Source organism: Erpetoichthys calabaricus, chromosome 11 (assembly GCF_900747795.2).
Source record: "Erpetoichthys calabaricus chromosome 11, fErpCal1.3, whole genome shotgun sequence".
In the NCBI taxonomy this organism is placed as follows: Eukaryota; Metazoa; Chordata; class Cladistia; order Polypteriformes; family Polypteridae; genus Erpetoichthys; species Erpetoichthys calabaricus.
The window spans coordinates 153,190,521-153,203,492 of NC_041404.2; the positions used below are offsets into that span (position 1 = coordinate 153,190,521).

At 40.5% G+C, this 12,972-nt stretch overlaps 1 protein-coding gene across 2 annotated transcripts in view; it reads right to left on the minus strand.

The window, feature by feature from the left end:
* Positions 1–4,789: 4,789 nt before the first annotated feature.
* The window catches only part of LOC114661155 (transmembrane protein 114), a 119,354-nt gene continuing 111,171 nt past the window's right edge, over positions 4,790–12,972 (minus strand). The window contains exons 4-5 of one of the 2 annotated variants that reach the window (XM_028814346.2): positions 5,756–6,026; positions 4,790–5,354 (exon numbers count right to left, since the gene is read on the minus strand). In XM_028814346.2, coding sequence (XP_028670179.1) covers positions 5,797–6,026 — 230 coding nt within the window. In that variant the 3' untranslated portion in view covers positions 4,790–5,354; positions 5,756–5,796. Of the gene's footprint in view, positions 5,355–5,640; positions 6,027–12,972 lie in introns of those variants that run through there. The other variant, XM_051933444.1, reaches the window with a different exon arrangement.

The following is a 12,972-nucleotide window of genomic DNA, read 5'->3' on the forward strand; positions in this document are numbered from 1 at the left end:
GAGGACATTGGTATTATTTACTAAAGAAAAGCAGCTCTTTCAATAACATTTCCACATCATTAGCAGGTACCTGCTTGAATAACAATGGCATTTCATATTAAATAACATGGCAAAATCTCCAAAACTGGGAAGTTTAATCATATTTTTAAAACTCCTATACAAGGTTATGGGTAGAGTCGGGGCTCTGAGCCTAAGAATATGTGATGGCAATTGGAAGGTTGCCGGTTCAAATCTTGTAAATGCCAGAAGTGACTCTACCCTTTAAAGGCCCTTAACCTGCAATTGTTCTGTCCTGGGTATGATATTAATCTGCATCCAGCCCAGCAAGCAGGTCCTCCAATTTACAAAGAAAACTTGGGGGCGGTTGGGAGGATTGATTGGCACTCTAGCCACCATAAAAAAAAACCTCACACTGTTCCAGTGTGGTGCTGAGGTGTCGCCAGCTACACTCAGGTCCCAACCCAGGTGGCTCGTTTTTTGGTGGGTGCCATTCTGTAAGTATAAATAAAGGTCACTGACCGTATACCTAATTATTGTAGTCAGAGAAATATAATAACTTATAATCAATGAATTGTTGTGATTGTGAGACAGTTTTTTTCAATAATGATATTTTAGGGATATACTAAAAAATGAAAATGTGCCCAAAGATTAAATGTTATTGTTTTCAGTGATCCTAACTGTTTTAAAGCAAACAAGTAAATCTGATATACAAGATTACATTTTACCTTAATAGCTGATGAGGCCATAGATAGATAGATAGATAGATAGATAGATAGATAGATAGATAGATAGATAGATAGATAGATAGATAGATAGATAGATAGATAGATAGATAGATAGATAGATAGATAGATAGATAGATAGATAGATAGATAGATAGATAGATAGATAGATAGATAGATAGATAGGCACTATATGATAGATAGATAGATAGATAGATAGATAGATAGATAGATAGATAGATAGATAGATAGATAGATAGATAGATAGATAGATAGATAGATAGATAGATAGATAGATAGATAGATAGATAGATAGATAGATAGATAGATAGATAGATAGATAGATAGATAGATACTTTATTAATCCCAAGGGGAAGTTCACATTCTCCAGCAGCAGCATACTGATACAATAAACAATATTAAATTAAAGATTGATAACAATGCAGGTATAAAACAGACAATAACTTTGTATAATGTTAACATTTACCCCCACCGGGTGGAATTGAAGAGTCGCATAGTTTGGGGGAGGAACGATCTCCTCAATCTGTCAGTGGAGCAGGACGGTGACAGCAGTCTGTCGCTGAAGCTGCTCTTCTGTCTTGAGATGATACTATTTAGTGGATGCAGTGGATTCTCCATAATTGATAGGAGCCTGCTGAGCGCCCGTCGCTCTGCCACAGATGTCAAGCTGTCCAGCTCCATGCCAACAATAGAGCCTGCCTTCCTCACCAGTTTGTCCAGGCGTGAGGCATCTTTCTTCTTAATGCTGCCGCATAGGCAGGAACTTATAGATTGTACAATGACATTTGCAAATGGAGGTCTAAAGGTTAACTACGCTTAACGGAGGGTCAGCCAGATGACTAATACAAAGAGAGCTAATGGGTGTATTTTCTGTAAATAGCTAACCTCCTTAGCATTAACCCCCAAAACTCCCTTGGGCTCGGAATCCTATGTAAAAACAGTTAACCCCAAATGTCTCTTGGGATAAGCTATTATGGTCCAAAGTACAGAGTTAAGCCTGAATAACATTTGGGACAGTATTCTGCTACCATCTAGTGGATCAACTAAAATCATGGTGCAAAAAAATCCTGAATATCTTTACATGTTTTGCCACTCTATGGTAACTCATCCATATTCATGAGTAGGGTGGAGCCTTCCACCAACCCACATGATGGCATGTAAACAAAATATTGTAAATCCAGTTTTAGAACAAACTGAAACTAAACCATTACTTGAATCAAGCAATAATGATGACAATGTGAATTGTGAACATGATGCACACAGCACTGTCCTGTATGACCGAACCGCTGTGATATGCCAGATACCTTTGGTCACTTGAAGGTTCACTGTGGTGCAGGTAGTTGCGTTGCAAAAAGGCATCAAGTGCAAGGACAAGAAAAACAGTAGCCGCTTTCAGAAGGCAGCAACTGTCAATGTTTGTGTCACTAAGCTTTGTGCTGTGGTAGCCTACAATACCACAAGGGGTGCATCGATTGTGCAGTTAAGGCACTGACATTCTAACTTCTCGTGCAGAAGTAACAGAAAAAAATGTTATAAGAGACATGCACAAAGAAACACGTGTCTACAGTCGTGACTGCAACATCATGCTGTGCATTGGTCACTGTTTGAAAACACATCACATGAAGAACGTGTGTTAAATCTGCATCAGTACAACAGTGGACACTAGACAGACCTTTCCTACTGTATTTATGTTGACTTTTGGTATTTACATGTTTCTGTTACACATAAAAACATTATTTCTTGTCAAAAAAAATTCAGTGTTTTTGGCTCATTTTTCTGGGAGTAAATGTAACGCTAAAGAGGCTACTAAAAATTAATGATGAATAGAGTTAATGGAAAAAGCTAATACTGATTGCTAACTGTTCAGCAGAAATGGTCTTTTAGTAGTTAATAAGAGCCGCCAGGCAATGTCTTAATGAAAGAAGATGTACCGTACTGTATATACTCGCGGATAAGTCGGGACTTGATTTGACCTTATAATTTCTGGTATTTTATAATGTCAGTTGTATAAGTTGAATGTGTTTAAAACTCGCGCTATTGGTCCCAGAGATTACAATATGCTAACATCCACCTGAGAGAGTAACCACCAAACACACTGCCTTTATTTTCTATGTATTGTGCCTATGTGACCACACGGTAATACCCAAACTATTCCGAAGCGACATTTGCACTGTTTTGTATTTTTTGTATCTCACACCCTCATACACCTTTATCGTAAGAGCGTCCTTTATCTATGATGGAGTGTCCGATCAGAAGAAAATATGAAGCTGTTTTTAAATTAAACGTCATTGAAGTAGCAAAAGAAATTGGTAACTATGCTTCTGCAACAAAATTCGATGCATCTGAGAAACTGGTGTGAGATTGGAGAAGGCAAGAAGATGTAAAAAAATAAATAAATAAAAATAAGTGTCGTACTTTTGAATGGGCGTTTAAGTCGGGGTCTGATTTTATGATCGATTTTTTGGGTTTCAACACCCAACTTATACATGAGTGTATACGGTAATGTCAACAAGTAAGGGTAAAAAACAGCATACAGCTCAGCCACTCATGGAAGCCTTTCCAATGGACAGATTGAAGACATCCCAGGCTGTCTCTGAGTAGAACCATTCCTCCAACTCCTCTGAAAAAGGACACCCGATTCTCGAAGACCCTACTGAAAGATCAGAAGACAATTGTACTGACTTATTGGCTTCCTCAGTTGTTTGTTTATAGGAGTAAATGAAGCCTTTAAAAGCACATTAAATTAATCCTTCCTTTTGTATCATAATTTCCATGTCTTGATATTTCTGCTATTATTACTGAGAGGGAGATATTGTCTTGAGTATGACTACAATTTTAAAGAGACACATTCCAGTAGAGCATGCACCCCCTGCTGGATACGATATTAAAAGGCAAGTCTTAGATGGAACAAAAACCTGCACCCACTGCAGACTTTCATGGAATGAGTTGAGTAGCTAGGGCCTAGACAGAGGGACAACATAAGCTTCAAAAACAAGTATAGTGGGCCAATCCATGAACTGACACTCCAGGATTCCCCTTTTTAAATCACTCCAAGGCACTGGACTGAGGAGGTCTGTCTTTGTATGTCAGCATGTAGAAGGAGAACACAAGTGGGCACAATCACGCTGCACAGTCAAAGTGCCATAATCTGTAAGCAGCCGCTAAACACCTGTGAAGCAGATACTGCCAGACGTTGTGAAGGATCAGCCATGGCTATCGCAAATCATTATCACTTCTGACAGGGACTATTCAGTTCAGCTCTGAAGTTCCAGGGAAATTTCAGTTGCTTTTTTTAGAAGTACTTCACAGAGAACTGAATTGTAAGTGGCATTCTCTTAGCAAAGGATATTCAGAGGAAACAGCGTGGTGCAACATAAGTAGCATGGAGTGAATGCAGAAGCTCATTTTTTTTCATGATTGCCTCTATTACCGGAGTGGAATATTTCTAATATGTGTGTGACGTATGCCTTATTAGGAAACAAAAGTCCACAGCACACCTGTGAATGAGCTTCAATCAATTCAAGAAACCACCCTTAAGAATGATCATGAGAGAAACTGCCGCTTTCTCCGGGATAACGTGCAGTGCCTACAAAAAGTTTATAAAAAGGAGAACTGGTGACACTTTTGGTTTTAGTGTGTGTTTGTTGTATATGTGTTTGTTCTTGCCTTGAGCCCTATGTTAGGTGGGATAGGCACCAGCACCGTGACCCAGATCTGGTTTCAGAAAATGACATGAAATTACTTATTAAACATCTGAATCCTTTTCTGTTGGTCAGTGTTAACAAAGCCAAATTAAATCTGATGTGATTCAGTGTTGTACAACAATAAAATGTGGAAACTTCCAAGGCTCTCTATGAGTGCATGTGAAACAAATAGGAATAATGAGTACGAGTGACATGTAAAGCTTTCTAGTAATCCCCTATGAAGCTTTACCCTGACCAAACCATTTTGTCAAGCGGCCTACATAGTCAGCCGAAGCCAAACAGACATTTCTGTAGCCCTGGAAGCTGCCAAATGCCAAATGCCAAATTCACCAATGCCAAAGCTCAAGTCCAAAGGCTCCCACCTTATGCTAATGTCCTAGTGCCGTTCTGATGAGACTCGGCTCAGTATCCGTGCCCAACTGCTTGCAGCCACTTCATTCTCCAGTCTTGTCCAACCTTATTATTGCCTCGCTCCTGGCACCACCATTGTTTAATGAGCATTGAGGCAAGCCTAATTCTAATGAAACTGCAATAGTCTCTTTTATACAAGTGTATTTTACATTTACATTATTTATTTAGCCAATCCTGCTACTCTGTAATAGGATTAAGTGAGTTAGTAAATGAATCCATGGATATTTAGTTCACACTTTAATACAACATGACTTACAATTCACAAGTACGCTACACGGTTGTTGCTAGAGTTGGAGCAAAGGCAGGGTCCTGCTAGTCAGCCTTAGCCACTACCCCACCATAACTATACATACATATGTATACATAAATAGTACACAGAAATAGTACACAAATTCCACTGATCCTTTTTTGTTGCGTCTGACCCAGCTGAGGCAGACCTCCCCACCTGAACTTTCAGGAAACAGGCACATCAAATAAGATTATTCCAAGAGTATTTCTGAAAAAATAAAAGAATTAACACTAACTGTTCTTTACTGTAAAATTAGAACTTTCTGTGTTCATTTTACAATGCGGGTGTCTATGCCATTTGTTCTTTATTATATATATATATATGCATTAAAACGAACTGCAACCGAATGACCCTGTGATGCATATGGTCTGATTCATGAATGTGAACTTATTTGTTTGCACTTGCATGAAACTCTTAGAAACAGCAAACCTTATTTGACATGGAAAGCAGAGCTCACACACTTGAGACGTTAACCTCTGCATCGCTTAAGCCACCGCAATTTGACTTGGGGTTCATTTGCCATCATCCTGAAGAATCTTGGAAGAGACCCCCACAGGCTACTTCTAAAGATGAGTCTGGTGACAAAATCCCCTCAGTTTCTCACTCACCTACTCTCCAAAACCATCGTGGTGTAGCCATGTTCTGCAATTCATATACCTTGCTGCTGCCTTCTCTTCAAGCCTACAATTCTTGAGGCCAGAAGGAATCCAATGCTGGTGAGGACTTCGGCAATGAAGGAGATCCAGGCCAATGCGAGAGACCACCCAAATCTGATGTCAATGTCTTGCAAAGCCTTCCTCCCGACCTGACAGACGGCTTCCTTGAAGGCTGCAGCTGAATATGCCACGTAGACACTGACTCCAGCCAGGGTGACAAGAGCTGAACCAGAAAGAGAAAAGCGGTTAGATCCTGGGGTCACATCTTAAGGTCGCTGCTGAAAGTAGGTACCACAAACAGAGCAGAAACCATCATGTGCTGTACTGAATACTCCCCATGGCACTGGCTGTACTGAACAAACCCATGACTGGAAATGTGCAGCCACTGCACTCGGCAGCAAATGATGACATAAAAATCATAGAGTGCTGCTAAACTTCAAACTGGCAGTGCGCATCCACAAGCCTGAGAATGAGGTAGAGCTGTGCTTGCTTTTCAAACAGCTCATCCCCGTCTCACCACCCCTTTAGCCAAGCGACGGTCCTGACTTTACTCTCAAAAAGCATAGAGAAGATGTGAACACTTCATCAGCAATCCAGCTTCTGTACTTTCTCTGTTCTTCTCAGAGATTTATTTTGTTCAGTTATCTTTACAAGTTAGAAAATGAAAATATGGTGTTACATTCAGGTGCATTCAAAGTTAGAGCATGTTAAAATTTGATTATTTACTTTATTACCAGAGAAAAAACTTTATCATTTATTAAATATTTTTATAACAGATGGTCATAATCAAAAAGAACAGTGATTGAAGTATGCACATACATGTTGGTGGCTCTGTTCATGAGGGAAAATGAAGGACACCTTTGGGTGAGGCACAGTTACTCTAAGAGCTCTAGAGTGAAGGAAAAGCTCCCTGAACAGCAGTGATGTCACTTCCAGTCTGCCCAGGAAGCCCCACCCCTTCCAGTCACCCTGTTATAAAAGAAAAGGCACAACCAGAAGTCTGAGTTCATTCATTGGACTGCATCTGCTGAAGCCAGAATGTATGCGAATGCCGCATTTTCCAGCAGGACAACAGAAAATCACATTCTGACCGGACTACAAGTGCATGGCTGTGTTAGCAAAGAGTGCAGGTATGAGATTGGCCTAACCACAGTCCTGACCTGTGCGGCACATTGTGAAACATTAAATATGGCAACAAAGGCCTCATGCAATTGTGCAGCTGAAGACGTAAAGTGGATGAATGTTGGAAAATTCTGCTTGCTAAACTTAAGCAACTTGTGTCTCCAGTGTCCAAACACTTCATAGAAACAAATGGTGATGTTACACAGTGGCAAACACTTGACTGCCCCACGTTTTTGGAGCCTTGTGCTGTCTTCAGATTTGTCATGACTGTATATGTTCAAACAAACAATGAAATTTACAAGGTAAAACATCAAATAATGTATGGCTGTTGTGTTTTATAATATAGTAGCTGTGTAAGCATGTGCTGTAAAAAGCCAGAAGTCCTAGAAAAAAACTGAAATGGAAAGATCTCAGGTAAATTTAAGGAACTGCTCTGGGCGTTTCTCTCCTAGGATGATTCATTTTGCCAACGTGATCACATCATTTATGTATTAGCAGCAGGAGGAAAAGTAAAAGGGATACCGTTTTGGCGATGTTAGTGTCTAAGCGACTTTGTCTTTCTTCGGAGGTTTAGTTTTGCTGACGTGCTCACCCCGCTTGTGTTATTAGCGGCTAAGCGAGTTTTCTGTTTCATCGGAGGCGGAGCCCTCATCCCGACTCCACCTCTTACTTCCAGGCCGGACAGACAGACACTTCCACACATAGACGTTTATACATAAGACGCGTTTATAGTGAATAGAATTTACAGATCACTCCTTTTTGTTTTTATTAGCATTTTTAATACTGCGCCAAGTTTTTGGGAATTATTATTTGTTGTTATTAATAATAATAATAATATATTTATTTATTTATTTTATTTACATTTTTTAGATTGATGTAATGTTGTTTTTTTTGTGAAGGTTCAGTGTCTAAGTGTTGTTCATATTTGTTAAGCATAAAATTTTTGAAGTTAGTACCTGATGGAGAGTAAACATTTCTGGTGAAGTTCACCCATCCTGACTCTGCTGGAGATTTAGTATTTTATATTGCCAATCCGTTTTGCAAGGGGATTTGTTTTACTGCTAATAGCAGCTATTGGGTGTGTAAAAGAGGAACACATACAAGTTGAAATAACGTCAATCAAGGTAAATTGCAAACAGTAATTGAGGTCACAGAGAATGTTTCTCTTCTTTAATGTTGGTAACTTTTAGAAATTGTCAATTGGAAATTTTAAAATGGGAACTTTTGAAATTTATGAAATTTGAACAGAATGCTCTATTCTAGATATCACAGCACAGCGGATAAATTTATTTTGATGAATATGTATATCAAAATTCAATATTTCAATAGTAGCTTAGCGAAACATCCTTTTACTAAAACGAGCTTAATGGTACATTGATAAAAACGCCTGTTTCGATCATGTTATGCAATTACAGTACGAATCTCTGTTCTCCAGACATGCCTTGCATCCCTTTTTATTTGTGCGTCTTGCTGCCTTTGTTCATCTTGCATTCTGTCCCTTGCATCTCCCTTTTTTTGTGCTTCTTGTTGCCATTCGTCTTCAAACATTCCATCTCTGTTGTGGACATCAGACGACTTGAAGCATGGACATACGCCACATGGTTTACAACCTTACTTTAACCTCTTGCTTTTGTTCATCAGACATTCTCGCCCTCTCGTTGATGCCAGACGACATTACACCCAGGCACAGATACTAGAAGGACGGATGTTTGATTGCTTTATAGAGAGAGATTACAGTAATCCCTCGCTATATCGCGCTTCGCCTTTCGCGGCTTCACTCCATCGCGGATTTTATATGTAAGCATATTTAAATATACATCGCGGATTTTTCGCTGCTTCGTGGATTTCTGCGGACAATGGGTCTTTTAATTTCTGGTACATGCTTCCTCAGTTGGTTTGCCCAGTTGATTTCATACAAGGGACGCTATTGGCAGATGGCTGAGAAGCTACCCAACGTACTTTTCTGTCTCTCTTGCGCTGACTTTCTCTGATCCTGACGTAGGGGGATTGAGCAGGGGGGCTGTTCGCACACCTAGACGATACGGACGCTCGTCTAAAAATGCTGAAAGATTATCTTCACGTTGCTACCTTCTGTGCAGCTGCTTCCTGAAGCGACATGCTGCATGGTGCTTCGCATACTTAAAAGCACGAAGGGCACGTATTGATTTTTGATTGAAAAACAAACTCTGTCTCTCTCTCTCTCTTTGTCTGCTCCTGACGGAGGGAGTGTGAGCTGCCGCCTTCAACAGCTTTGTGCCGCCGGTGCTTCGCATACTTAAAAGCCAAACAGCCCTATTGATTTGTTTGCTTTTCTCTCTCTCTCTGACATGCTCTGCTCCTGACGTGCACTCCTTTGAAGAGGAAGATATGTTTGCATTCTTTTAATTGTGAGACGGAACTGTCATCTCTGTCTTGTCATGGAGCACAGTTTAAACTTTTGAAAAAGAGACAAATGTTTGTTTGCAGTGTTTGAATAACGTTCCTGTCTCTCTATAACCTCCTGTGTTTCTGCGCAAATCTGTGACCCAAGCATGACAATATAAAAATAACCATATAAACATATGGTTTCTACTTCGCGGATTTTCTTATTTCGCGGGTGGCTCTGGAACGCAACCCCCGCGATGGAGGAGGGATTACTGTATTTCAAAATATTTCAGATCTCTACTGGGAGTTGAGTGATTTCATATGTGTAGTCAGACATTAAGTTGACAATGGATACTTCACATTTTAGTTTTATATGGAAGGTGATGTAGGTGAGGCGGCATGGTGGCGCAGTGGTAGCGCTGCTGCCTCGCAGTTAGGAGACCCGGGTTCGAGTTTTAAAAATATGATTAAACTTCCCACTTTTGGAGATTTTGCCATGTTATTTAATATGAAATGCGATTGTTATTCAAGCAGGTACCTGCTAATGATGTGGAAATGTTATAGAAAGCGCTGCTTTTCTTTAGCAATTAATACCCATGTCCTCTCTTTTTCAGTTTCATTAGTTAGATACAATTTAGAGTTCAGATTCAATAGAAGGGCGGCACGGTGGCACAGTGGGTAGCGCTGCTGCCTCGCAGTTAGAAGACCTGGGTTCGCTTCCTGGGTCCTCCCTGCGTGGAGTTTGCATGTTCTCCCCGTGTCTGCGTGGGTTTCCTCCGGGTGCTCCGGTTTCCTCCCACAGTCCAAAGACATGCAGGTTAGGTGCATTGGCGATTCTAAATTGGCTTGGTGTTTGTGTGTGTCCTGCGGTGGGTTGGCACCCTGCCCGGGATTGGTTTCTGTGTTGGCTGGGATTGGCTCCAGCAGACCCCTGTGACCCTGTGTTCGGATTCAGCGGGTTGGAAAATGGATTGATGGATGATGTAGGTGATAACAATCATGTCTCATTACATTTTGTATTCCAGGTGAGTAATATGAATTATCTGGAAAAAAAATAAAGCAAAACAATAAAGATGAGTAACAATTATTATCAAAACAAGTCCTGATTATAGTCATGGAGATCCCAAACAACTGCATGGTTAAAACCTTCAATGAACAGAATGCCTGTCCATTGTAGGGTAAGTTGGGCAGCTGAGCAGCCTTTGGACTTCAGACTCTGTGGTTGTGGATTCAAATCCCACTACAAGCCCTGTGTGACCATGAGTAGTCACTTCATCTGCCACAGCTCCAATTGGACAAAGAAAAGAAGAATGTAACCAACTGTATCCCAGCTGTTGGAAGTCCCCTTGGATAAAGGAATCAGCCATGTAATAAATAAATAATAATAAAATAAACTGTCCATTCACTTTTTCAGTAGAGGATGATGGAATGCTTTACAACAGCTTGGGATTTTCTCCCAAACACACATACACACACATTATAGTGTAACTTTACATTATAAACAATTTGATATGTGACTTGAGATATGATGGAAATATGTTACTAATACGGTGGCGCAGTGGGTAGCGCTGCTGCCTCGCAGTTGAGAGACCTGGGGACCTGGGTTCGCCTCCCGGGTCCTCCCTGCGTGGAGCTTGCATGTTCTCCCCATGTCTGTGTGGGTTTCCTCTGGGTACTCCGGTTTCCTCCCACAGTCCAAAGACATGCAGGTTAGGTGCATTGGCGATTCTAAATTGGCCCTAGTGTGTGCTTAGTGTTTGTGTGTGTCCTGCGGTGGGCTGGCGCCCTGCCCGGGGTTTGTTTCTTGCGCCCTGTATTGGCTGGGATTGGCTCCAGCAGACCCCCGTGACCCTGTGGTTGGGATATAGCGGGTTGGATAATGGATGGATGTTACTAATACATTTTATTTATATAGCACATGCACGTGGCAGACAGTTTAAAGGTTTGGGTGACAGTAAGTCTCCACTCATCCAGAGGATGGCGCTGTGTGATAACAGTCTCTCTTTTGCTTCCTATGCCAAAAGGAAGATTGAAGGCTCTCCACCTCTGATGTCACAGCCAGGGTCCGCCCACCTGGGCCCGCCTCTTCCTGCCAGGACTCCTCATAACCAGAAGAGCCACCATCTTGGGCAGTCACCCTGACAGGATGTAAGTCTGAGGAAGACTTATCTTGCATGTACGTGTTTTTTTTTTTCTGTTACAGTCATTCTGTCATACGGGGTTTGCCGCAAGGTGCCCCTAACACATTGATGCTGCCTCTGTCTTGTGTTACAATGTATAGGTACACTCTTAAAAACAACAGTTCTTTAATGGTACTTTATGGTTCATTACTGGGTTCTTTGGTTCATCATAGAGCCATTGCTTGACAAAGCACCATTTCATTCTGGGAAGGGTTCTTTGCATGTGAAGGTGGTTCTTTGTGCTTTGAAACAACTCTTAATATGTGGGAAAAAACTGAAATCTTTAGGGTATGGTGGGCTACCTAGCAGAACACTAACAGATTAAGAAAACCTGGACTTAACCTGTGTTATTGTATGCAGCGAGAATCCTTTTAAAACCATGAGCCGTTTGTATTTCACAAATCTGTTATCATCTAGTCTTGGTTACTTACTATATGAAGCTCATTATGGATGTAAATAAATAAAAGTTCTTTCTGAAACCTTCATCTCGATGGGTCTTTTGGAAACCAAAAAGGGTTCCCCTATGGCATCACTCTGGAGAACCGTTCTGCCTCCATTATTTTTAAGAAGTTGCGGCTGTGACTGTTTTTTAAGGTTCATCTATTGAAGAACCTCAACCAACCCTCCCACTCCCCCCAGCCTAAACATCAAGCTCCATCCATGATTCCAGTGCTACAAATTTGGCCTTTAGAGACCTTTTGTCAAACATTTTTTTTTAAAGTATTAAAACATAAAGATGGTAACAGTTTAATCAGAATGCAAAGCCAACAAATCCAATAAAGGATAAATTAAACGCAGGTAAATTAATTTTTCACAATTCTGCCCATACATGCCTTTCATTTAAAATCACAGGTTAAGAATTACAAGTGGTGTCTTTTGTTATTTGCCACTCATTTCAATTTGAATTAATTGCATTTTATGTGCATAAAAGAAGACAAATCATTCCAATCAATTAAAGATTCAAAATGCAGAAGTGTTTCTTTTTGTTTGTTTCCATATTAGCATACGTGAAGTGCTGCAACTGAGCTGCACGTTTGTTGTTTTCCATTTTAAGTAACATGCTTCATGTTGCCAAAAAACAACTCTCTTATCACACAGCGCATCTGCAGACTCACAGGCAGTGTGAAGAACTTATGAAAAGTCCAATCACATTTTACTAACCTTTGTAAATATTACAGGCCCACAACTCCCTGTGACTTCGCTTCTTCTTGAAAGAAACATAATGTGCATTTGAACAAGGATTTTAATAACTGCAAAGATATATTCATATATGCAGTTTGGGTAGCCAGTAACACTGGTCAGTGTCCCGGAGATCCTAAAAGTGAAGTTAGTGAATATTTGGGAAGTACGGTTAAGGCAAAAAAGTGCAAAGTGCTACATGTGGGCAAAAGGAACGTCAGTTATAAATACAAGATGGGAGACACTGAGCTTCAGGACGCAACCTCTGAAAAGGATTTAGGGGTTTATATTGATGCAATATTTTCATCATCTAAGCAATGTACA